This window comes from Spea bombifrons, chromosome 6 (genome assembly GCF_027358695.1).
Source record: "Spea bombifrons isolate aSpeBom1 chromosome 6, aSpeBom1.2.pri, whole genome shotgun sequence".
In the NCBI taxonomy this organism is placed as follows: Eukaryota; Metazoa; Chordata; class Amphibia; order Anura; family Pelobatidae; genus Spea; species Spea bombifrons.
The window spans coordinates 20,628,767-20,656,707 of record NC_071092.1 but is presented as its reverse complement, the minus strand read 5'-3'; the positions used below and the strand labels follow the sequence as shown (position 1 = coordinate 20,656,707).

At 42.2% G+C, this 27,941-nt stretch overlaps 1 protein-coding gene across 1 annotated transcript; it reads right to left on the bottom strand.

Annotated features, from left to right (window-relative positions):
- Positions 1-15,190: 15,190 nt before the first annotated feature.
- Positions 15,191-22,858, bottom strand: FMC1 (formation of mitochondrial complex V assembly factor 1 homolog). The gene is made up of 2 exons (XM_053469108.1): positions 22,670-22,858; positions 15,191-15,496 (listed from the first exon to the last, which is right to left on the bottom strand). The coding sequence occupies exons 1-2, from the start codon at positions 22,799-22,801 to the stop codon at positions 15,293-15,295; spliced, it is 336 nt and encodes a 111-aa protein (XP_053325083.1). The 5' UTR covers positions 22,802-22,858; the 3' UTR covers positions 15,191-15,292.
- Between the last annotated feature and the right edge of the window lie 5,083 nt (positions 22,859-27,941).

The following is a 27,941-nucleotide window of genomic DNA, read 5'->3' as shown; positions in this document are numbered from 1 at the left end:
TAGCTGAGGTAGGGGTACAGAAGGCAGCGAAGTCAAGGTATAATCCAGGTTCAAAAACAGGAATAGACAGCAACACTAGGAAGAGCTCTATTAGGCACAATAACTGAGCACTGAGTGATACTCAGTGCTTGTTTTTAAAACTACCACCAGGGGGAGTTCCGCCCGCATGCGCGGCGTCATTGAAGCACGTTCCCCGCCGTCACCGTTCGGGGACAGATAAAGGGGAGAGTGATCCTGCGCGCCCAGGGACGGCCATGCGGCCAGAAGGTGCCGAAAGAGCTGGAGCAGCACCGTGGGACCCGGCACCCGCGGCTAACGGGTACTCAGGTGAGTTGCTCCGTCGGGGTTTCGGCTGGGGATTTTTCCAAAATAATGGAAAACACTGGTGCTGGGACAATGTCAAAAGATAGTAATTCCTCATGTCTCTCCCCAATCTTCACTACCAGGGGGCTCCCATCCACGAGTTGTATTTGGACAAGAGCGGCTTTCTGAAGCAGGGGAATTGACAGGGTTTTAGCCAGTTGCATATCCAGAAAGCATCCGCTGGACCCTGAGTCAATCATGGCCATTAGGGTAACCGGACCATTACTCCACTGTAGAGACAAGGAAATAGATACGTATGGGGACGATATAAGAGGAAGTCCAGTTTGGAGGTCAGTAGAAGAAAAATATTTCTTACCCTCTGGGTGCCGTTGTCGGACTCTGCAGTCTTGATAGCGATGTCTGGCTCTACCGCAGTACATGCATAGATTCAGGTTCCTTCGCCGGGCCTTTTCTTCTGCTGCTAGGGGTCTCCTAACTATCCCTATTTACATGGGCTCCTCCACCCGCTCCTCAGACAGGCCCAGTCGAAATTGATCCATCAGTGCAATCTCATTCCAGCTGGTCTCCAGTGCCACCCGGCGAAACTCAGTGATGTATTTCTCTACCGGACGTTTCCCTTGCTTGAGGGTGCGGAGCTGATGCCACCCTGAATGGATCTTCGTATAGGGAATCCATAGCCTGCTGAAAAGTGGCCCAGGATTCGAATACTGGGCTATCTGTATGAAGAAGGTAGTGTGCCCATAATTGAGGTTCTTCATCTAGTAGGGAACTAATCATATGTATCTTGACATAGTCAGAGCCGTAGGTATTGGGTTTAAGTGTGAACAGAATCTGACAAGACGTCATGAATCTGCAGTACTTTTTCCTGTCCCCAAAAAACTTGGCAACATTACCATTGGTTCAGACGCGGTGGCTTCTCCTATAGGTGCAGAGACAGATACCGTTGCTTGAACCGCAGTAACTTGTGTTGGAACAATATTCTGATTGCTCTGCAGGTGGTTTATCTGTTGCTGGAGTTGGTTCTGTTACCTTAAATCCTGCACAGTTTGGGTTAGTGAAGACATCTGTTGTGTCAGGGCTGTAATGACTTCTGTTAATCCCACAATATCCATGTCGGAGCGCAGTTATTGTGTTAGGATCAAGGGTGAGGATATCGAGATGCAGGAAATCACCGGCAATATGGATAGTGCAATAAATAGTCCTGTTAGTCCCTTTTATACAGTGTGCCCAATTTTTGTGATCTCATCTTCGTGAGCCTTACCATGTCTCTGCTGCAAACCCTATAAAAAGGTTTAGTAAGCACATGCGCGTCCCATAGAGCTGGTGATGATCCCAATTTGTTTGTTTTTGGGCCTAATGTTCCAGGGAACCACGGAGGTGTCTGCTGCAGACTGGGTAAGTGGGTACTCGGGGGATGAGCTCTACGAGTACCCCTGACAACACCCTACGGACATGGGCCTCTAACTTTTAATAACGTCTTTGCTCGATCATAAGACGGTCCTGATTATAGGACGACCCCCCCAAAATCTGAATATTAATTTATGAAAAAAAGAAAAAGCCTGAATATAAGATGACCCTATAGGAAAAAAGTTTTACCAGTAAATGTTAATTCATGTTTGTGTCTTGGAAGAATGTGTACGTATGGTATGCTTTCGTGTCTTTGCTCTAAGTGTCTTGTAGCAAAAGAATCAGAGTCCACCACGACAAAGGACAAGTTGTCCCTTTCTTAACCTTCTGTAAGTAAAGATTTCACATGTCTGGGGGGGCTATTTATTTTCTTGACCTCTTTAAAATGTGTGTGTCAGCATATTAAAGTAAATATACCAACAGATGTCTACACAATATGCTAATAACTGTTTGCGCTTCTTTGCCTATATATTGTTAGAACATTAAGGAGGGAGAGAGAAGTCTGTGAACTGGACTCTCCCCTGTGCGCACTTGTATAAAGAAGCTCTTGCTTACTCAACTCATTGAACTGGTGTCGTCAAATTTCTTGCCCACATTCACAACATCTAACAGACCTTCCCTCTACTTCTTCACTGTCTTCTGGACCAAGATAGATCTGCTGCTGTCATCTGACAGTGCTTGCCCATCTTTGCTCTGGAGAGTGCTGGCAGGTGGTGGTAGCACCAGTGGCGATTTTATTCTGTGCTTCACCATAAAATAGCTTACAAGCTATCTTCGCCCTGGATTCAACAAAGTCACCAGTAAAATGCCTGGATTTGTCAACAATATTTATCGATGAATATGATGTAAAGATAATTTTTTTTAAAGTTGTTCACAAAACTCTATTCAAGGACAGTATATAAATGTAATTAAAAAAAACAACTAACAACTGTGCGCAGGTACAGTCAAATGCCTAATTTTGTCACACATATTTTTGTTTTGTGTTGACCAAAACCTAGGTTTTGCATTCATTAATGTTCAAAGAGAAAAGAAAAGCCCTAAAATAGGGGGAAAGTATGCTGTAGTCCCTGTATACGTGTATATAACACACACTACTACAATACACTACAACTTCTTCAATCCAAACCACAACAAGTACATTTGCACCAAAATAAACTTTTCATTAACTTACAGTATGGTAGATAAGCATTAATCTCAGCTTCTTCTAAACTGTCAATCTGTGCCTCAACTCATCAGTCTGTATATATATCTACTGCTTGTCCCTTCCCCTTGTAATGATGATTGGCCAGAGTGAAAAAAATGTAAGGAAAAACCCATAAGTTATTGGAACCATCAGTCACAGCCTTAACCATCAATGAGACCACACCTTTGTTTTGGCAAATGCTACTTTTCAGTCATTATTACATACCCTCCTACCCACAGTGCTTTACCTCATCAAGGAGCGCACGACGACTTGTAACAGCAGCGGATAAACATTGCAAACGTTGACAAATCTCTTTTTTGGGTGCTTTTGCCTTTCTTTTTGTCAGTTTTGCCTGCCCCGTTATTAGATATTTGTCCAAACACACAAAACAAGCACTTTAAGTTAAAAAAAATGTCAGATGTATCCAGACGCATAAGTCTAATTCCTCTTATCTCAGGATTCCATCTGATGCGCCTGCAAAGAAGTTTCTCCAATAAGCATGACAGTGTTGCCTCAAAAACACAGATGTCAGTGGTGACATACAGATACTATATTTTCTAATAGAAACATAGAAAGTGATTGCAGATAAGAACCATAAGGCCCATCCAGTCTGCCCAACCTCTGAGTACTTTCCTTAGTACCTGCCCTTATCCTATAGCTTGGTCTTATGCCTATCCCATGCTTGCTTAAATGTCTTTACTGTATTAACATCTACCACTTCTGCTGGAAGGCTATTCCATGCATCCACTACCCTTTCCGTAAAGTAGTATTTCCTGATGTTACCATTAAACCTTTGCCCCTCTAGCTTATGACTATGTCCTCTTGTTGTGGTAGTATTTTTCCTTGTAAATAAAATCACATCCTTTATTGTGTTGATTCCCTTTAAGTATTTAAATGTTTCTATCATATCCCCGCTGTCACGTCTTTCTTCTAGGCTATACATGGTAAGATCCTTTAACCTGTCCTGGTAAGTTTTATCCTGTAATCCATTAACCATTTTAGTAGCCCTTCTCTGAACTTTCTCCAACTTATCTATTATCCCTCTGGAGATACAGTCTCCAGTACTGTACACAATACTCCAAGTGAGGTCTCACCAGTGATCGGCATGACCACTGTGACGGGACGCCCTGTACCCCGACTGGGTACTCCCGCCACACGTTGCTTCCTCCTGCCGGGACACCAACAATTAACCCCTTCAGCGCCAGGCAGAACCAGTGTTGTAGATAGAAGGGGGACGTTGCCGCACCGGAGCTGCTTTGGCACTGTGGCTAGCCAAAGCTTAGCTACGCAGTGTGGCCATTGTCCTGAAAAGGACAATAAAGGATCATAGCAGCCCACCCCAAGCATCATACACTATTCTTGTTGAGGTGAAAACAGGACTCAGTTTATTTGGAAACACAGGGGTATTTAACCCCTTCAATCCCAGGGGTTTTTGGTACCTCAAAGCCCGGAGCAATTTTGCCATTTTTGGGGTATGTCGGTTTAGCGATGATTCTCTTTTCCTGTGAATAGTGTACCCATGTAAACTATATATTGTTTTTTCAAGGAGAGATAGAGCTTTCATTTGATACCATAGTTGGATGATTAGCTGAAAATTTAGAATGAGAAATTTAGCGAAGATTAGAAAAATAAACAATAATACATTTTCCCTCTGAATCCTCACAAAATTAGGTAAAGTGATGGAAAATCCCCTCCAAGTTTATCAATTCAGGTGTCCTGATTTCAGAAATACCTAATTTATATAGATTTTCCGGACTTTCCCAGCACCAGGGAGCATACTTTTAGGTGTACAATTTTGTATAATTTTTATGCCTATGTCTTAACGGGTTTGGGGGTTGTGAACGGGGGCAGGAGGGTTATACTGGCTAGATGTTATGCTAGGGCAATGGGAAGTAAGGTTTTTTTAAGAATTTTTTTATTATCTTTTTTTATATTAAATTTTTTTAAAAATTTTTTTACATTTTTTTGTATTTTTTATATATTTTTTTTACACAGAAATGGTTAGAGGTCCTCCTAGGGACCTCCTGAACATGCCAGTGATGTCCCAATGACATAACAGCTCACATTATACATTTTTTAGTATTATTTATATTATTAGTTTAATGATTTATTTAATATTATTTTTAAATGACTAACCGTTTTTTTTTCCCCAGCTCTTTCAGGACGGGAGGGGGAGTGAGAGACATGGTTTCTCACTCCCCTCCCCGCGATCCCCCTACACCGATCACACTGTGATCTCCATGCAGGTCCTCACAGACCTGCATAGAGATCGCAGCGTCTTTGTGCCTCATCGGAGGGCAGGATATCCCCGCTTTCATGCCGGAAGCTGTTACAGGAGATCGGGCAGCAGAAAGCCGGCGATCCCAGCTTCTGCTGCCAGGGGGGAGTCCAGGCTGTCCCTGATGCTGCACGAAGGGCTGGACGTACCGGGACACTTCCTGTCCTGGGATCTTACCATAGTTCTTAACACCCTTTGCTCTGCTCCGTTTGAAACTATGGAACAAGTGTCGTTGAAACTCCTCTCTTTAAAGACTGTGTTCTTCGTGGCGATTACGTCCGCCAAACGTGTAGGTGACATCCAAGCCCTTTCATCCTCGAACAAGTTTACCATGTTCCATCAGGATAAGTTGTTCTCCACTTTCAGCCCTCCTTTCTTCCGAAGGTTTTGTCAAAGTCCCCTATTAATCAGCTCTTGGTGCTTCCATCATTTTTTCCGTCTCCTTCCTCTACGGATGAAGCTAAGTAGCATATGTTGGATGTTAGAGAGCACTAGAGTTATATATTGCTAGGACTTCCTCCATCCGTTCCACCGACCATCTTTTCGTTTTTTGGTATGGTCGTTCGGTGGGTAAGGCTGCCACTAAGGCTTCCTTGTCAAGATGGATCACGGAAACTATTCACATGGGCTACCATGTCTCTGACCTACCTTTGTTATCTCCGATCACGGCCCACTCAACCAGAGCCGTGTCTGCCTTTTGGGCTGAGAAGGCTTCCGCTTCACCAGAGGATATTTGCAGAGCAGCTACGTGGTCGTCTTTCAATACATTCGTTCCTCGCTACCGGCTAGACGCCTTCTCATTCCTCAGCAGCGGATTTTGGGCATAAGGTGCTCCAAGCTGTTGTTTCCTGAGGAATTTATTGCCCTCCCCTTTTTTACGGGATCTTGTTACATCCCAGTCGTACTGCCACTGTATGACAGGAAAAATGGGAATTTTTTTACTCACCGTAAATTCCTTTTTCCTTAATACAGTGGCAGTACGGATTTCCCTCCCTTTATTCCTAATAAATTATTTTTGCAAGCCGTTTTGTGTTCTTGTTACTTACTGGGGCTGTTCAGAGGAAGCCGGGTTTTATGGGTAAGTAGGAGGAGTTCTCCGTGACTTAACCCTTTCTATTCTTTTAAGCATCTTGTCTACAGGAGAGAACACTACCCAGTCGTACTGCTACTGTATTAAGGAAAAAGGAATTTACGGTGAGTAAAAAATTCCCATTTTTTCACACTTTTATTTGAAAAATCTTTTACTCATCCAAAAAAGCTAATAAAAAAACTGCTAAATAGATTCTACTATTTGTCTCGAGTTTAGAAATGCTTTTGTGGTTTTTTGCTTTTTTCTGCAAGTTATTGGGCAATAAGCACAAGTAGCGTTTTGCTATTACAAACCCATTTTTCCCCCAAAGCTGGCCATTCTGCCCCATGTGCTATTTCGGGTATCTTTGAAGCTCGCCAATGCAATTTACCCCATCAAACCGTATATTTTTGAAAACAAGACCTCAAAGTATTTCAAATGCTGGTGTTTTAACTCTTTCCATGCACTAATGTTTTTTTTATCACTAAAATTGCCCTTCAGGTATGGATTTACAGCTCCTGTTATTTTACTTTCAAACAAGACCCCAACATGTGTTCAGCAATATCTCCCGAGTACAGTGATACCCCCCATGCATGAGTTTGTCGGTTTGTTTGGGAGGTAAACAGTTAGGAAGTGCACATTTTTTAACTTGGAAATTTTACATCTGGTCCTACTGCCCCTATTTCCTAATAGGGCCATCATTGAAGCCTGCTAATTCAATTTACCCCATCGGACCATATATTTTTGAAAACTAGACACCCCAAGGTAGTTCAAATGCTAGTATTTTAACCCTTTCCATGCATGAGATTCTACCACCAGCCTTTGCCAAAGTTTGTGGTAGTATTTGTTTTTTATTTCTTTCACACAAATTGTACTTCAGGTATAAATGTATAGCTCCAGGTATACCTCACTATCAAACACCCCAATGTGTGTTCAGCGACATCTCCTGAGTAGTGATACCACTCATGCATGGGTTTGTCTGGTGTTTGGGGGCTAAAAGGCCACATTTGGGAAATGCACTTTTCCCCCCATTTTGGTCAGTCTGTGCATATTAGGTTGACCACATATCCCGGATTGCCTGGGACAGCGTTTTAAAGTCCTGGGTCCCGATATTGAGGCATTACTGCAACACCGTTTAAGTAGTGATGTCCGGATCATGAACGAATCGTTCATTTGATCCGGTTCTTTTTAGTGATCCGGATGAGTCGGTTCACTAGACTGAACGATTCGTTTGTAGCGGTTCAGTCTGTGAATCATCATGCAGCTGTAACCTGATCCTAGAGCTGTGAGTCATCTGCAGAGCACTCTGGGGTCAGGTTACAGCTCATTAATTCTCATAGGAACGATGACTCATAGAGTCAGAGAGTCGTTCAAAGAGTCGAATGATCCGAAGAGTCGAATGAACCGAAGAGTCGAATGAACCGAAAAGTCGAATGAACCGAAGAGTCGAATGAACCGAAGAGTCGAATGATTCGAATCTTACAGGGATCCGGATCTTACAAGGATCCGAATCTTACAGAGATTCGAATCATTCAGAGAATATCACTGATACCATACTTTTATAAATAAATACATTAATAATGTTCACACTGCCCCCAGGATTTAGATTCCCCTGAGTTTGCCCCCCTTTACCTATAACTGCACCTACAGTTAACTTTATTAAATTAATTAAATTAACCCTCAGTCATCAGCATAAAATTAACCCTTTTACCCCATCAACCATAACTGCCCCTGAAATTAACCGTAAAGATCCCATTAACCATAACGGCACCTGAAATTAACCCTAAAGACCCCATTAACCATAACGGCCCCTGAAATTAACCCTAAATACTCCATTAACCATAACTACCCCTAAATTAATTGCATGTACTCCAGATAAATTACCTAATAAATTGGTATGGTTGATGGGGTCTTTAGTGTTAATTTGGGGGCAGTTATGCTTAATGGGGTGTTTAAGGATAATTTAGGGGCAGTTATGCTTAATGGGGTCTTTAGTGTTAATTTGGGGGCAGTTATGCTTAATGGGGTGTTTAGGGTTAATTTGGGGGCAGTTATGCTTAATGGGGTGTTTAGGGTTAATTTAGGGGCAGTTATGCTTAATGGGGTGTTTAGGGTTAATTTGGGGCAGTTATGCTTAATGGGGTGTTAAGGGTTAATTTTAGGGGCAGTCATGGTTGATGGTGTGTTAAGGGTTAATTTTAGGGGCAGTCATGGTTGATGGGGTGTTTAGGGTTAATTTAATGGTGAGGGTTAATTTAATTAATTTAATAAAGTTAGCTAAGGTGCAGTTGCAGGTAAAGGGGAATGTAAATCCTGGGGGCAGTGATTATTAATATATTTATTTATAACAGTATGGTGACATTCTCTTAATGATTAGAATGCCAATGAAGGCAGAGAGTCGTTCAAAGATCCGGATCTTACAATGATCCGGATCTTACAATGATCCGGATCTTACAATGATCCGGATCTTACAGTGATCCGGATCCCTGTAAGATCCGAATCTTTGAACGACTCTCTGCCTTCATTGACATCACTGGAGGCAGGGGGGAGGATTCATAATAAAAGGGGCGGGGCCAATCGTTAGTGTGCCTGCACGGAGTTACTGGAAAACAGTAACTCCGTGCAGACACACTGAGTGATCCGAAGATCCGGATCATGAATCGGATCATTTCAGTGAACGAATCGAAATGATCCGATTCACTTTAATGATCCGAACTTCCCATCACTACGTTTAAGTGAAGAAAGTAACATAGTAACATAGTAACATAGTTCATAAGGTTGAAAAAAGACCAAAGTCCATCAAGTTCAACCTATATACATATTGTGTCCCTACTGTGTTGATCCAGAGGAAGGCAAAAAACCCTTATGAAGCAGATGCCAATTGCCCCATACCAGGGGGAAAATTCCTTCCCGACTCCAAATATGGCAATCAGAATAAATCCCTGGATCAACGTTCTGTCCCTGTTAATCTAATATCCATAACTTGTAATATTATTGCTTTCAAGAAACACGTCCAGGCTCCTTTTAAACTCTTTTATTGAGTTTACCATTACCACTTCCTCTGGCAGAGAGTTCCATAGTCTCACCGCTCTTACTGTAAAGAACCCCCGTCTGTGCTGGTGTAGAAACCTTCTTTCCTCCAGCCGTAGAGGATGTCCCCTTGTTATAGATACAGTCCTGGGTATAAATAGGTCCTGGGAGTGATCTCTGTACTGCCCCCTTATATATTTATACATAGTTATTAAGTCTTTTTTCCAAACTAAATAACCCTAATTCTGATAATCTTTCTGGGTACTGTAGTCCTTCCATTCCCCTTATTACTCTGGTTGCCCGTCTTTGAACCCTCTCCAGCTCCACTATATCTTTCTTGTACACTGGTGCCCAGTACTGTACACAGTATTCCATGTGTGGTCTGACTAGTGACTTGTACAATGGTAGAATTATTTCCTTGTCGTGGGCATCCATGCCCCTTTTGATGCACCCCATGATTTTATTTGCCTTAGCAGCAGCTGCCCGACACTGGTCGCTACAGCTAGATTTACTGTTAACCAAGACTCCTAAGTCCTTTTCCATGTCAGTCGTCCCCAGTGTTTTCCCATTTAATACATATTCCCAGCCTGGATTTTTCTTCCCCATGTGCATAACCTTACATTTATCCGTGTTGAACCTCATCTGCCACATCCCAGCCCAAGCCTCCAACCTATGCAGATCCATTTGTAATCGTGCACTGTCCTCTATTGTGTCAACCACGTTACAGAGCTTAGTATCGTCTGCAAAGATTGATACTTTACTATACAATCCCTCTACAAGGTCATTAATAAATATATTAAAAAGAATAGGACCCAAAACTGACCCCTGTGGTACCCCACTAGTAACAGTCACCCACTCAGAGTATGTACCATTAATAACCACCCTCTGTTTCCTATCACTGAGCCAATTACTTACCCACATACACACATTCTCCCCCAGTCCAAGCATTCTCATTTTATGTACCAGCCTTTTATGTGGCACCGTATCGAATGCTTTGGAAAAATCAAGATATACGACATCCAGCGAATCACCCCGATCCAGTCTTGAGCTCACCTCCTCATAAAAGCTGATCAGGTTAGTTTGACAGGACCGATCCCTTGTAAACCCATGCTGATATGGAGTCATACATTTATTTTCATTGAGATTCTCCAAAATAGCATCTCTTAGGAAACCCTCAAACAGTTTACATACAACAGAAGTTAAACTAACAGGCCTATAATTCCCCGGGTCACTTTTTGTCCCCTTTTTGAATATTGGCACAACATTTGCTATGCGCCAGTCCTGGGGAACAGACCCGGTCACTATAGAGTCCTTGAATATTAGAAATAGGGGTCTGTCTATTACATTACTTAACTCCCTTAGAACGCGGGGGTGAATGCCATCTGGACCTGGTGATTTGTCTATTTTGATTTTTTTTAGGCGGCACTGCACTTCTTCCTGGGTTAGACAGGCGACATGTACTGGGGCATTTATCTCATCCTGCTGTATATTACCTGGCATTTCATTTTCCTCTGTGAATACAGCAGAGAAGAATATATTTAATAGATTAGCTTTTTCCTGATCCCCGTCTATAACTTCTCCCTCATTACTTTTTAAGGGGCCAACGCTTTCATTTTTAACCTTTTTACTATTTATATAGTTAAAGAACATTTTGGGGTTTGTTTTACTCTCTTTGGCAATGAGTCTTTCTGTCTCCACTTTTGCTGCTTTTATCTGATTTTTACATATTTTATTTTTTTCCCGATAGCTTCTTAGTGCTTCCTCACTGCCTTCCTGTTTTAGTAGCTTAAATGCCTTTTTTTTGCCATTTATTGCCACCTTTACATTTTTATTTATCCACAAGTGATCTAAGCTTTTTTAATGATATGACGTGCCGGGCACGTCATTGGTCGTCACCTGACCGTTTTTGCGTGAACGTTAAGGTTATGGACGTTAAGGGGTTAAGCAATTCAATTCTATTCTACATTGGTATCAGCTTGTTGACTGTTAGAGGGCGACTCACCCGGAGGGGAGAGATTATACCTGCTATTCTGCCCCTCATAGGTCATATATACCACTGTGAAAAAACCTATTAATATGTGCTGCTATAGTGAAAGTAAGTAAAATAAATAAATAAATAAATACTTCCCCAATGGACCGCAGCTGCCCAAACGACACTTCTTCCTCAAAGTGTAGAAATTATAACAGACCAAACGCCTGCATATGCACCTTTGTGCATGAAAAAATTGTGAGTGCATTTCTATCAGCAAACTTGCGTTTTATCTGAAGTTATTGCACCATTTTAGTTTGTTTTTTTAGATTTTACGAAGAATATTAAATAATTTTTTATACTCCATGCTGATGGGTCAGAATCACATTCTTCACTTGTGAGTGCAATACACTATCTTCCATCCACATTGAATATACATCTACACTATATTGTGTTATTTTTTCTTCCCTTTATATGTACCTGCGCCCCAATTCTTTTTGTTCTGTTATACTTTAAAATCAACCTTTCACTTGATGGAATATTATCACCTGGAGCTGTTGGAGGGCTGGGCCATTGGCGCGGCAGGGGTCTCGGATCACTCCCCGGTTACTTTGCACTTTTGAGCCCGCTTATATAGGCCGACCACTACGCCCTGGCGGCTGACACGGTTCAGGCCGTTAACAGTCAATTGGAACACTTCTTCCTGGATAATGCTAACACTGGAGTCAATCACTCATCTACCTGGGAAGCCCACAAATGCACTATACGGGGATCCTTCTTAGCAGGGCTTCACATCTGAAGCGCCTGAGTATACTGGGAAGGCCCCGGGGCCTGATGGGCTCTCCCTCAGGTATTAAATCTGAAATGGTACGTAACAGGGTTGCTCCCTCTCTCCCCTTTCTGTTTGCCCTCTCACTCGAGCCTTTCCTGCAAGCGGTTAGGGATAACCACAGATTGGTCTGCTTCGGTCGCCCACTCAAAGTCTCTACATATGCGGACGACTTACTATTCGTGGTATCACAGCCCGTCATCCCTCTTTCGGATATTCATGAAGAGTTGCGTGTTTATGGTTCCCTCTCTAACTTCAAAATCAATACTGATAAGTCTGAGGCCCTGGATATATCTTTCTCTCCTGGCGATGCACAGGCAGTCAGGGACTCATTCCCCTACAAATGGTGCCGCAACAGTCAGAGGTACTTGGGAGTCTGGGTTCCGAGGGATCTAACTACGATCTTTCAGGAAAATTTCCCTGACCTATTGAAACAGTTGAGGTAAGATCTGCAACGTTGGACCCTTCTGCATATATCTTGGCACGGCAGGATTAAGATGAATATTCTTCCGAGGACGTTGTATCTCTTTCAGACCTTGACAATTTTCATCCTGAGAATGTTCCTTACGGAACTCCATGGTTTAGTGACCTGGTTCCTTTGGGGGAAAAGGAAAATATATACTTCGATATACTGTGCTTATCCAGCCGAAAGACAAAGGGGGACTGGCTTTGACTTTTTCGGTTATTACCGTGCTACTCATTTACAACGCATACTAGAATGGAGCTAACGCCCCTCCATTGAAGTTATGGATTGACATGGAGCAGGCTCTTTAGTCCTCGCTCTGCCCCAACCCCTTCTTTGGAGATTTGGTGCCAGAGGAAGGTCCTTCCCCTCTCCGTTGACACATGTAGCGGGCAACGTAGATTTCTTGCTGGAGCTAGAGGGTGGGTTCCAGAGGTCATTGAGTGTGCCTCCTGAGACCTTGCTGTCGGATTTATGGAGGGGTGACGCTCCTCTACCCTTCGATAAGGCTGTGTCTTTTCCCTGGCACCCCGTGTTTCAGCACGTCCGCTGAGGGGGACCTGACGGCCTTTGAGCGGCTTGCCAGGCAGGAAAGGATGCCTCGTGGTGGGATCTTTAACACTTGCTATTAGCGGATGCATCTCCTACTCCCCCACCTTTCATGGGATCTTGGGAACAGGCCATCGCGGAGTATCTCTCTGATAATCAATGGGAGAAGATCTGCATTTTGGTGCACAAATGTTCTATTGCTTCGAAAATTCAAGAAAATGCCTACAAGGTGCTATCCACGTGGTAAAGGATGCCTGTGGCTGTTAGCAGGATATTCCCAGGGAGTGATCTGACCCGTTGGAGGAGCTGCAGCCGTTTTTTTTTGTCACACAGAAGGGGTGACTGGGTAGACAGGTCTCTATTGTCCATGAATCGCTCTACTGTTAAAGCAATGTAAAACACTCCCTTTTGTTGCCAAACTTTAGACATTAATGGCTGTGTGTTATTTTGAGGGGGAGAGCATATATGGGTACTTATACCTCATATTGGCAGTATGGAAGGAGACACGACGTTTAGCACTTTCTCATATTCTGATGAAGAAGTATCAAGAATTCTGTCATCTATTAAAGGTATTTGTCCTTCTTGCAAACCCCTTGTTCTGATGCTACCTTTAAAATGTTGGGGAAATGCCAAAAACAAACTTCTCAGTTATAATTTGCATAGTGTCCCCTGGATGTGTTCTTTGAGTTTCTAAATACTTGTTCGGATAGTATCAAGTTTACGATGTCTTATGATTTTACATCCATTACATACCTGGATATTTTGATCTACAAAAAGAATGGTAAATTGGAGACTAATTTATTTAGAAAATCTCTTGATAGGAACACCTTATTACACTAAATTTTTCATCCACCTGCCTTACTCAAATTACTTCCAAAAAGTCAATTCCTTAGGGTCAAGAGAATTGTCTTTCAGGAAACACAGGTTAATGATCAGTTAAAGGACATGTCACAAAGATTTTATGAACAAGGTTATCCAGAGGAAGTTGTAAAATCACAAACTACCTGGATAGAGAATCTCTTTTAAGTCCTTCCCAAAGAACTGTTACTACTTTTAGTAAACAATCTTGCTCCATTAAAAAAGTCATTTATAAACATTGGCATATTCTCTGAGAGTTTTCCAAAAATCCCTGGATTTAGTCATCCCTCAATGATGGCATATATATTGTCCTTGCGTGACAAACTAGTCAAGGCTGACATCTCTATTACCAAATGAATACATGAATACACGAAGGCAATGTACCCTGTTACAATTGTGTCTCTTGCCATTAAATGATCCCTGGAAAGCACATTTTCACCCTCATGATGGTAAAAAATACACAATTAAATACGTTACTTGTAATTCTACTTTTGTGGTATACATTTTAAAATGTCCTTGTGACTTAATATACGTTGGACAAACTACACAGTGTTTTAAAGACAGATTTTCAAAACACAAATCCACTATACGCACTCGACTTACTGATCTCCCCATTCCTGCACATTTTAAAGAGAAGAGACATCATGTATCACAATTTAAATTTCATGGTGCCAGAATCCATCAGAAGGGGAGATGGGGGGGGGAATTATATAGGTAGGCGTTTTGGATTAAAGAATTGGATACCATCCTTCCTATGGGTCTTGATTATGAATTTGACTTGATGCCTCTTATTTGAATTCGTTTTTATTTTAAATTATATGTTTGTTTTATTCTTCATATCTTTATGGTTAATTTTTTTTTTTTTTTATTTCAGATTCAACTTCTTTATTTATTCTTTTCTGTTCTACATGTGCTGATGTCCAATTTTAGGACTTGTGGCAAATTATCATATATTTGAGCATTTTCCTTGCAGGTACCTAAACTCTTAAGAAGCCAGCCACTATATTAAATAGAGTGAGATTAAATACCGTGAGATTCTGGGAATAACAAACAAGACCACAAGCCTAGATGACTCCACTCTATAACGGACAGCAAGACTGGAAACAACTGGCTAATATTTGTGTAACTTTGAGACCGGTTTGTTCGTTCTGCTCTTATTTTGTTGTAAATTCATGGAATATTTAGATTTTTTACCACATAGGTTAAAAATAACAATAGCAGAAAGAAAGTATTGTGTGACATGTTTAATTTACATTCCAGGGTTATTCAAAGTTCAAAAGGGTGAATGCTGGTTGTTGACAATTCCTCACGCTGGCTACTGGACACTCACAAGTCACCTCTCCCATCCTTTTCCCCCAGGCTGCTGTGGTAGTTTAAGGCCCACCAGATGGGCTGCTTCCTCTGTGGAACGCTCTCCTTTGCCATGGTATTCCTCATGGAGAGCAACATGATTTCTAACACTGCGCAAAAGGCAAAGGTAAGTGGAAGCTTGAAAATGCATCTCCTGTTGAGCTCGGCAGAACTTTTCACTAGTCACCTGAAACAAAAAAAAAGAAATTGAATATTAAAGACTACAAAGGAAGGAGCATAACTTCAAGTAAGTCAGTTAGCTAGCTATAGGGTCACTTTTGTTGTTGGAACATAGGGTGTATAGTGGAAATTGGTGGTCTACTCCAGTTATTTTAGTCAAATGTTAGTATAGTATTTGCATGGTGTTATTAATCCTATGTTTTTGGTTCACCGTGATAAACAATCGTGCCCATGAGAGCAATGTGCAGCGTTACCCCATGATCACAGGTTTACCATGGTCAGCTTTAGGGACAAAATCCAGGGCATCTTTGGCCCTCACACAAGTCTGGAGGCCAGCTGTGAACTCCCTCCTTTGCACGATGGACACATAGAAACAGATAAGAACCACTCGGCCCATCCTCTCAATACTTTCCTTAGTCCCTGGCCTTATATCTAGCTTAGTTTTATACCTATCGCATCCATGCTTGCTTAAAAACCTTCACCGTTTTAACATCTACCACTTCTGCTGGAAGTTTTATCCTGTAATCCAGGAACCATTTTAGTAGCCGTGACAGTACGTGCTGTACCCTGACTGGGTACCTCCGTCAATACCTGCTTCCTAGAACTGTATACGGACACACTCTAAAGCACCCACTCTCCATTCACCCAACTCACTAGCCGAAGCTTAATGCAGGGTGAAGTACAAGAACTGTTTATTCGGAGTCACACACAGGGTTTTTATGCAAATATAAATAAATTATCAAAATAGTGGAATACAATGAGGGAGAGGGCTGGGGAAAAACATCTTAGTGCACCATGGGGGGGGGCAGACATTAACCCCTTAAGGACCGGGCTCATTTTTCGTTTTGTACCCTGTGGGACCGCAGCTGTTTTGACACTTTTGTGGTGCTTGTGTTCAGCTGTAATTTTCTCCTCACCCATTTAGTGTACCCACATAAGTTATATATTGTTTTTTTCAGGACAAGATGGGCTTTCTTCGGATACCATTATTTTGATCGTATCATCTTATTTACTATAAAAAAAAATAAAAAAAACATGGTGAAAAATTGAAAAAAAAAACAAATTTTATGACTTTTATTTGAAAAATCTTTTACTCACCTAAAAAAGCAAGTAAAAAACTAGCTAAATAGATTCTACTACTTGTCCTGAGTTTAGAAATACCCAATGTTTTTATGTTTTTTTGCTGTTTTTTGTAAGTTATAGGGCAATAAGTACAAGCAGCGTTTTATGATTTCCAAATCTTTTTTAACAAATCTGGTCATTCTGCCTCCATCTCCTCTTTGGAAGATCTTTGAAGCCAGTTAACTCAATTTAACCCCCTCAAACCATATATTTTTGAAAACTAGACACCCCAGGGTATTCCAAATGCTGTTATTTTAACCCTTTCCATGCACCAATTATAGAACTACACTTTGTCAAACTTTGTAATAGTAATTTTTTTTATTTTTTTTCCCACACAAATTGTACTTTAGTTATAGATATACAGGTCCTGATATATGTACCTGTAAAACAACCCCCCAATATGTGTTCAGGAACATCTCCTGAGTACAGCGATACCCCACATGCATGGGTTTGTCAGATAGTTTGGCTGGTAAAAGGCTACTTTTGGGGCATGCGTAATCCAGGTGGTCATTTGGTCATTCTGCCTCCATCTCCTCTTTGGAATATCTTTGAAGCGGGTTAACTCAATTTAACCCATTCAAACCATATATTTTTGAAAACTAGACACCCCAGGGTATTCCAAATGCTGTTATTTTAACCCTTTCCATGCACCAATTATAGAACTACACTTTGTCAAACTTTGTAATAGTATTTTTTTTATTTTTTTTCCACACAAATTGTACTTTAGTTATAGATATGCAGGTTCTGGTATATGCCACTGTCAAACAACACCCCAATGTGTGTTGAGGAACATCTCTTGAGTGCAGTGATACCCGACATGCATGGGTTTGTCGGGTTGTTTGAGATTTAAAATGCCACATTTGGGAAGTGCGCTTTTTTTCTCCATTTTGGTCAGTCTGTACCTATGCCCTATCTTTGAGCTTGGCCACTCCAATTTACCCCATCAGCCATTTTTTTTATATATTAGACACCCCTTGGGTATTTGAAGTGCTTTTATTTTAACTCTTTGTTGAGAGTTGAGAAATTTTAGCACTTGCTCAAAATAATAACTTTATTTTTTTATTTTATTTTATTTTTTTAATACTTTTTTTATATTTTTTTTTTACACATTTTGCAATGTACTGGATGGTTCATCTAGTGACATCACTGCATAATTATTTTTAAATGTTAGCACATTTTTTTTTATTTTTTTTACATTTTTTATTTTTTTTTTTTGAATATTTTACTAATCACATAGTGATTAGAAAGCTGGGTTCCATTGACTTGCATGGTTGAATCGATCGCCTCCTAAACGCTTTTAAAACGGGCTGCCGCCGCCATACAATGTATGGCGGCTGTTGACGCCCCGGGGAGGGGCCAGACATGGCCCCCGATGCCGATCTCGGCGTTACTGAATGCCTCGACATCGAGGCATTACAGTAACGCTGTTTAAGCGAAGAAAGTGATCGTTGATCACTTTCTAAGCTTATTTTATTTTATGACGGTTCAGAACCGTCAAAGGTCATTTAGCGACCTTCATGTCATGACGGTCCTGAACCGGCAAAGGTCGCGAAGGGGTTAAACAAATTAACTGAAACAATAGCTTGTCACTCCCTGGTTGCATCCTGGCTGTCTGACAGACATAATCCCCTTCTGGGGGTAGCTGAAAACATGGGGGGATACAATTGTATAATATACAATAGAATAATTGCAAAACATCATCTGTGTTGGCAAAGTACAGGACCAATCCCAAATCAATATCATCCCACCACAGTCCTCAGAGTCTAATATTTAGGAAATCTGGAAAAAAACTGTACCAGGGAAAAAAAAAAAATCAGTAGAAACTGACCCATGTGCCTACTACACACAGAAGTCTTTACGAGGCCAGGGCCCATAGTCAACAGGGAGGAGGCTGGCTCTCATGCCTTTCCAGGGGCCCCAGCGATGGAGGGTTCCATCACAGTAGCCTTTCTCTGTACTTTCTCCAACATATCTATATCCTTCTGGAGAAACAATCTCCAGTACTGTACACCAGTGCTCGACAAATACCAGGCGCCAGGTCACCACGGCAACAGAGAATTCTGTCCTGGCGCCTCGGTGTTTATCAGCCTGTTACATCCACAAAAAATTGCTGCTGCTGCTGTCTGCCCAGGAGTCCGTGGAGACCAGCACAGCCACTCCGAGCCCGCCCCCGAGCCTGAGATCACTCCCACGGAGCAATCGCGTTTTCAGCTGCCACAGGCAGCTTCAGTGAAGGTGGTTGTGTGTTGATGTTGTGGGGACCTAACACAACACCCCCCTGCTGCCTGATCGCTCCATGAGAGCGACAGTGCGGCGTTAACCCCTTCAATGCCGCAATTCCCGTTTTGTACGGGGCTCTGCTGCTGGTGGTCTGCCTGGAAGCCCAGGCAGACCAGCAACAGCAAAAACGAGCCCCCGCAAGCTCTTTGATGATTCCTGTAGGCATAGAAGCCTACAGCATTCATCAAAGAGACTCCCCCCTGCAATGGCTGGTCTATAGACCAGCAATTGAGTCCCAGCTGCCAGAGGCAGCTTCAGAGACAGGGGAGAGGGTTCCTTGGTCTTCCCATGAGTGTGGAGACCAGCCCCAACACCCCCCTGCTGCCTGATCGCTCCATCAGAGTGACAGTGCAGTGTTAACCCCTTCAATGCCACAATTGTGTATGACACATTCGTGGCATTGCAGGGGTTAACATTTGTCCCCACAAGCTTGTGGGGACTAAATATCACTCAATGCTGTGCTCCAATGGAACATCAACATCGAAAGTTTAAAAAAAAAACAAAAAAACAAACAAACAAAAAAAAAAAAAACAGCACTGACCTGAAAGTCCAGGGTGCTTCCAGGTCAAATGCTGTGATTTTAGTAAGTGGGCTATGATGATCAGATCACTCCTGACCAACTGTTAGTTTAAAAAAATCCTGGCTCCTAACTTTTTTACCTGGCGCCTAGATTCACAGCAAATTCGTCAAGCCCTGCGCTACTCAGTAATTTATGAAGTTTAAAAAAAATGAAAATGATATGTGTATTTGTAAAATATACTTGTACAATAAAATACAAAAATAAATATAAATGCTATAAGATTACATGTATATGACACGTTTAGGCCACTGACACTGATCATTGAGCCCCATCAATCCTCAGGTAGTAAACAGCAATGTAATAAAATATAAAAAATAAACGGTTTACTTTATTAATACTGCATGCTTTAGGCTAGGTTTCCACTTGTTTTTTTTTGCTAAAAACGCCCATAAAAACGCCAATTCAGCCACACAGCGTTTTTTTAGTGAAAAAACGCTGCAGCCAGATGTTAGCTGTTCTTCAATAGGAAATCGCACAATGCCATATCCACTTGGCGTTTTTCTGTTCGCGTTTTTTCAGTCCTCTTTGGGCTCTGTGGCAGTTTTTCAGAATCGCAGCATGTTGACACTCTGGCGTTTTTTGCAAGGAAATCTTGGCGTTTTTCTCCAATAGAAGTCTATGGGAGAGAAAAAACGCCATGAAAAACCCGTGTGGGTTTTTTCCACAGTTACAATGCAGAGGATGGACCCAGTATCTGTGTGTCCTACGAGAAATAGGCTGGAAACAAACAGTTTCACACAAAACAAAGTTCATATTGAATTTTACACCATTTGGAACAAACATGCCATTACAAACAAACAAACCAACTGGATCCTGCCTGCCAAAAGCAACAGCAAACAATTTGCACCGTCATTTGGGGCCAATCTTCCTAGAGGAGCAGACATTCGGAATAAACCACTGAAAAGAGACAAAAGGGTCCGCCGGGGCGTTTAAGTAGAACTCTACCAAGTAAATGACATCAGGAGGGGGCAGATACTTGCCATTTATCCTAATCCCTTTTAGCTGGGTGAAACTTCTAACTTGTAAAGGCTGAAAAACTGCCTAAGGTCAAAAAAAACAATTTCCACAGAAAGGCTAAAACGCCAGAAAAAACGCCAAAACGCAGGAAAATACAGTGGCCGTTTTCCTGGCGTTTTTCAGCAAGAAAAAAAAACGCAGGACAAAAACCCAAGTGGAAACCTAGCCTTATGTATTTTTTTTTTTTTTTTTTTTTTAATAGCTGACCCATTAACTGTCATAATGATCAGATTATCATTAGTTCATTCCTCCCTGGCTGTGCAGCAACTTGAACTGCTGCAGAGTAGGGCTGCAACTAAGGATTTTTATAATCAATTCGTTGGCCGATTAATCGAATAAAAAAAATTAATGTACATTTTTAATTTAATAAACAGGATATCAAAAATAAAAACAGCAGAATAAAAAAAAAATGAGAAAAATGCATTTCTTGTTTTTATTTCCCAACCTGCATTTATGCACATATAAGCCCAGGCTTGCCACACATGCCTTATACCCCCAGATATGCCACTCTGTCCTTCCCACATATGCCTTATCTCCCGATATGCCACTGTGCCCCCCTGATGTGCCTTATACCCCCAGATATACCACTCCGTCCTCCCGATATGCCTTATACCCCCTGATATGCCACTTGCCCCCCAGATATGCCTTATACCCCTATATGCCACAGTGTCCCCCAAATGCCTTATAACCCCCTATATGCCACTGTGCCCCCTCCAATATGCCTTATAACCCCCTATATACCACTGTGCCCTTGATATGCCCCCCCCCAGACCCCATACTCCTTAATGTCTAGTAGAGGCAGCCGGTGAACGTCTGCGTGATGCGTGTAGACAACCTCTGCTTCTGGCCAGCATTTTTTGCAGGAGTTTCTATGACCAAGCACCAAAAGGTTACGCGACACCGATGCTCCATCAGAAGCCCCAGTGGAAGTGCCGGCAGAAGTGGAGGATGCCAGAGAGAATGATCCAGGTCCCCTGCAGCGCTGCGGCAGATCCTCCTCTCTGGCAGCCAGTGAGCACCAGAAGCTCCGGTGGAAGTGGAGGACAGTAGTGGAGGTTGTCTGCACGCATCGTACAGACACCCCCCACAGGCTGTCAGAGAGGAGGATCCGGGTCCCCTGCAGTGTTGTGGGCTATCTGGATCTCAGTGTTATTATCCAACCTCTATTTGAGGTCAGATTATAAAGTGAGGGGTATTTTACAGAAAGAAAAGAAAGATTTTTTTTTCTTTTTAGACTGGTGCCCAAAAGGAACACATAATTAATTGTCACTCAAGTCTGTGGGAACTGTTGACACCCGGGATCACATCACACAAGCTGCATAACGTAGCTTTGATGCAATTGCAGGATTTAAAAGGGTTAATGGTGCACTTGTGTAGGCACTGAAGGATCCTTTCACTCCATCCCTGAAGCTGCCTATAGCTGCTGAGAAGTGATTATGTAGTTAAGTGTGCAGAATTGCTCTCATAGAACAGATTGTGCTGCTTAATTGAAGAAAAGGGTTGCCCTGCTGTTCGAGGGAAGGTCTTGCCACCACGCAGTTCAGCGTTATCAGTCTCACAAAGCTACTGATTGGCTTGGGAAGGCAGAATGTGTTGCTACGTACCATGTACGTAGTTGGGCATAGAGGTCCATTTTGCCAAGTATGTATGTAGTTGCCACTCTAAGGGTTAAGCGATATGCTTTCCATTTGCAAAAATTCATGGATGGACACCTGTACAGTTTCCTCAGTTTTCTGTCTTGCAAAATCATGGAAAACGTAAATGTAAGGAGGATACGGTAAATGTAAATAATCATGGAGGTCGATAATGTAGCCAGGGAGAGAAAAGAGAGGGATAGAAAGTGGAGGGGGAAAGTACGCTGGTATGCTACTACCGTGCAAGGCTCAGCAGGCCCACTGTACAAGCGTTGGACACATCACCAAGGTTGTTGATGAGAACGGACAGCCTTCAGCACGGATCCACAACAAACCGGAATCGAAATCGCCTCACATTACCAAGGGTTTCAGGATGCTGACCGTGGCACCCTCACACGGAGGGTGAGGGAGTTTGGCACGAAGGGATAAGCAGGGTAGGGAACAGGGCAACGCATACAAAAAGGGCTACACATCACAGTAACGGATAAAACAATAGAAGTTAACTCACACACCAAAAAGGATTCACAAAGTAAAAACACGATCTCACCGTATTCTTCCTAAAATTATCTCGGATATAGAAATAAGCCGCTGTCTCTCGATACCGATTCGTACCACTCAGATAACGAAGCTCTCTTAACAAGCAACGAAATGTATGCAACGGTGATCCCATAGTCGACATGATTACTTCATGAACAGGTAAGCCCTGTGCGTACAGAACTCAAGGAAGAATAATCGAAAACCGAGCTAATCACGACGCAGTTGGTTGACGTCATTCGACCTTCACGACGCTCATTTCCTGGTAGCGCCTGTTACAATTATGCTGTGGTATTTACAATACTTCTTATTCAATATAATTGTTGTGGCTTTTTTTTATTAAACCATGTTACTCACTATTAAGAAGGGAATTATAGAAGCTGTGACCAACAATTCTCAAGTTATTCTCATTTTTGAAAATAAATAGGTGTAACGAGCTCCTGAGTTAGCTGAAACACAGACAATAAGATTGTACCAAATCTACAATCTCTAAGTAACTAAGAGAAAAAAATGGATATACGGCAAGGACTATTAGAAGAGTCATATATTGGCAATAATATTCAAAGTGCCTTGCGCAAGGAATACATAAAGTGTACCGTTGCTAAAAATTAATATAATGTCCAAAATAAGACTGGACAAAGTGATAAAAATACAGGAAAGTGCTCCGTGCTATAAATAGGAAGTGTATAATCAAATATAAATTCATAAATGATCCCTAAATTACTTCATAAATTATAAATAAGTATAAAGCATAAAAATTAGAACAACACATAGATAGGAACAATAAATAAATATGTACCAGATACAAATCAAACCTCAATATGGTCACAGTAGTTAGATAAATAGCACCAAAAGTTCAAGTCTATATAAAATAAAGTGCACTATAATATAAAGTGCGATCAAGACCACTCGAAGATTCCTCTGTTTCACTTGTACGCACACAATCGCCTTGATATATCTCTCATGATACAGGGTATCTCACAAAAAAGAAGAAAACAGCATTAATGTAATATTGTACAATATATGCAGCTTTATTTATAAAATCTGGATGTTGAAAAGTTGGCTCAGTTGAAAATTTCCACCACACCACACAAAAACAAAAGTTTTAGATTTTAGAAAAACTGACTTTTCTAAAATGAGACTATGTGTGAGATACCAAGTACGTCTTACCAGAAGTAATCCAACATGCAGGAAGCGAACATGCTTGCTCAATACGGAACATGCACAAGGGCCTGGAGAGGATAACAGGGCGCTTGGCGGTGTAACCATAAGCACGGGTGGTCGAGACAGAGCCAGGGTCAGGATACCAGAAGTCACAGGAGCCGTTTAGTAAGCCAGTGTCAGGATACCAGAAGTCACAGGAGAGAAATCAATAACACGGATAGGCTCAACGAGATACAGGAAGCAACATAGTTATATAGGCTGAAAAAAGACATGCGTCCATCTAGTTCAGCCTTTCCTATATCGGTTAATTTGTTGCTGTTGATCCAAAAGAAGGCAAAAAACCCCAGTTTTGCTCTTTCCAATTTTGCACTAACCAGGGAAAAAATTCCTTCTTGACCTCAAAATGGCAGTCAGATTTCTCTTTGGATCAATAAGCTGTTTCCCCATAATTAAAGATTATATCCCCGAATATTATGTTTTTCCAAGTATCCATCCAGTTGCTGTTTAAATGTCTGTACAGACTCAGATAAAACTACCTCTGCAGGCAGATAATTCCACATCCTTATTGTCCTTGCTGTAAAAAAATCCTTTCCTCTGCTTTAGACTAAATCTCCTTTCTTCCAGTCTAAACGCATGACCACATGTCCTGTGCATAGTCCTGTTTATGAGCAGATTTCCACACAATGGTTTGTATTGGCCCCGAATATATTTATATAATGTTATCATATCCCCTCTGAGGTGCCGTTTTTCTAAACTAAACAGATTTAAATTTGTTAACCTTTCTTCATAATTATAGTGCTCCATTCCTTTTATTAATTTTGTAGCCCACCTCTGCACCCTTTCTAGTGCTATGATATCCTTCTTTAGAATAGGTGCCCAAAATTGCACAGCATATTCAAGGTGCGGCCTTACCATTGATTTATACAGAGGCAAAATTATATTTTTATCCCGCGAATTAATGCCCCTTTTTATGCACGGCAATACCTTACTGGCCTTGGAAACTGCTGACTGACATTGCACATTGTTGTCTAGTTTGTTGTCTATAATAATTCCCAAATCCTTCTCATTTGTCATGATCCCTAATTCACTACCGTTTAGGTTGCAGGTTGCTTGTGCATTCCCTACCCCGAAGTGCATAACTTTAAATTTATCTACATTGAATTTCATCTGCCATTTGTGTGCCCAGTCCCCCAGTCTAGATCCCTCTGCAGCACTGTAATATCCTGCTCACACTGTATTACTTTACCTAGTTTAGTGTCATCTGCAAACACAGAAACGCTTATTGCCAGGTCATTTATAAATATGTTGAATAAAATTGGTCCCAGAACAGAACCCTGAGGGACACCACTTACCACTTTTGACCAGCTTGAAAATGTACCATTTATAACAACTCTCTGTTCTCTATCTCTTAGCCAATGTTCTACCCAAGAACAAGAATTTGCATCTAGACCAATTTGAATACTAACCTATTGTGTGGAACCGTGTCAAATGCCTTGGCAAAATCCAAGTAGATTCCATCCACTGCAACACCCTGATCTACACTTCTACTTACTTCTTCGTAGAATGCAATTAAATTAGTTTGACAGGACCTATGTTTCATAAAACCATGCTGATTTATGCTAATAATACTGTCCTTCCTAATGAATTCTTGAATATTATCCTTAACCAGTCCTTCAAATACTTTCCCAACCACAAAAGTTAAGCTCACAGGTTTATAATTTCCGGGCACAGAGTTTGAATATCGGGACCACATCTGCCTTCCTCCAATCCTCTGGTACAATTCCTGAAAAAAAAGAATCCCGAAAGATTAGAAACAGAGGTTCACTTATTTCCTGACTCAGCTCCTTAAGTACTCGTGTGTGAATACCGTCAGGCCCGGGAACTTTGTTAACATTAACTTTAGTTGCCGCAGCACCTTGTCCTGAGCCATCCAATCACAGTTTGATTGCAAATTTTTTTCAGTAGTCCTATGTATATCCATTGCCATAGTTTCCTCCTTAATATACCGTATTTGCTCGATTATAAGGGTCGTCTTATAATCAGACCTCAACTAGGTCTGACTATGAGACTAAGATCCAGATCCCCCGCAAGGCGATGCAGGGGACCTGGATCCTCCGGACCCCCCCCACTTACCGGTACTTCTGAGTCCCCGGTGCTTAGTCCATGCAGCGTGTAGAGCTCTGCGCGATTCACGTAGAGTTCTACACGCTGCCCGGACTAAGCACCCCACACACGCTTACCGGTACTTCTGAGTCCCCAGTGCTTAGTCCGGGCAGCATGTAGAGCTCTGCGCGATTCGCGTAGAGCTCTACACGCTGCCCTGACTAAGCACCCCACACACACTTACCGGTACTTCTGAGTCCCCGGTGCTTAGTCCGGGCAGCATGTAGAGCTCTGCGCGATTCACGTAGAGCTCTACACGCTGCCCGGACTAAGCAACGGGCAGCGTGTAGAGCTCTACGCGATTCGCATACACAACTTCCGCTGCAGCCGGGAGGAGGTACGGCTAGCAGCGGGGGTTGTCTTCATCCATCGCGCAGACCTTCCCCGGCTGTCAGAGGAGAACTCTGATCTCTGACAGCCGGGGAAGGCCTGCGCGATGGACGCAGACAACCCCCGCTGCTAGCCGCACCTCCAATCGACTTTGTCATTGGTACCAATACAGGACCTCCCCGCACATATAGGGGCGTGTACTTGATTCGCAGGTTCCCAGGTTTTCTTTCTTCTGGGCTATACCCTTTCCATTGTATAAGATATTCTAGGTGCCCTCAGCAGATTCTGGAATCGACAATTTTTTGTACCACGTCTTCTTCCACCCCGTCGACGTAAATTACTTGTTGACAACCAGACTGTCACCACAACAGTATGTAGGTTGACTGCATCTGCATATAACTTATAGGCCTTACGAGCCTTGATCAGGTTTTGTTTTAAGATCCGGAATTGTTCTGCTAGTGTGGTGACTCGGTCCGTGATCCCAGGAACCGTGGGTTCTGTGGGTAGACCGGGAATCATGGTAGGGTGGTAGCCATAGTTCGCAAAAAATGGTGACATTTGTATGGAGCGTTGTTTTTTATTATTATATTGGTGAATTCAGCAGAGGGAAGGAACTGAAGCCAATCATTCTGGAGGTAAATGGTGTAGCATCTTAAATAATGTTCTAGTATTTAATTTAGACGTTCCGCCTGACTGTTGGTCTGTGGATGGAAGGCCGTGGACAGCGTGGGAAGGATATGTAATTGCGACAGAATACCTTCCAAAAGCGTGATGTAAACTGTACTCCGCGGTCCAGGGTGATGGTCTGTGGTAACCCATGAAGCCAAAACACCATATTCAGGAACAAGGTGGCTGTAGTTGATGCTGAGGGGATACCGATAGTGGGAATAAAATGTGCCCTTTTAGTAAATCTGTCTACCACCACCATTATTGTGTCGTGTTTTTCTGAGGGTGGTAGATCCACAATAAAATCCATAGAGATTTTTAACCAAGGAACTGAAGGCGTTGATAACGGGTGGAGTAGTCCTACTGTTTTTTTGCGTATGGTTTTAGTTTGGGCACACGTGGTGTGGTACACGAGCGGACAAAAGAAGACACATCCTGGTCCAATGAAGGCCACCAAAAATGACGTCGGACAAGATCTGTGGTCTTCTTAACACCCCCATGTCCAGAAAGGAGGGAATCATGGCAGGTTTGTAACACTTTTAAACGAGCTGGAGGTGGTACAAATATCATAACCCAATAGTATAAATAGTCTCTGGTACGGCGGATAGGAGGGTTTGTTCTTGGGACTGAAACTCCACGGGATAAGGAGCTGATGCACAACCTTCGGGCAGAATGGAGATACTCAAGTTTCCGGTGGTCATTATATACCATCACAGGGTGTTTTGTGCCTTCCAGAAGGTGACGCCAAACCTCCAGTGCCTGTTTAATGGCCAATAGTTCTCTATCCCCCACGCTATAGTTCATCTCTGAAAGGGTGAGTTTATGAGAGTAATAGGCCACTGGGTGAAGTCTCTGTTTGGGACAGGATTGCCCCTACTTCTAAATCTGAAGCGTCTACCTCCACCTCTGCTACATTAGGCTGTAGGAGAATAGGGGCAGTATTGAAATGTTGCTTCAGTGTG

What these genes read in the sequence shown, in the direction of transcription:
- FMC1 (XM_053469108.1), bottom strand. Translation starts at nt 22,801, where the DNA reads ATGTCGACTATGGGATCACCGTTGCATACATTTCGTTGCTTGTTAAGA. An exon ending in ATAATTTTAGGAAGAATACG is followed by an intron (nt 15,497 to 22,669) that starts GTGAGATCGTGT and finishes TTTTTGTTTCAG; the next exon opens with GTGACTAGTGAAAAGTTCTG.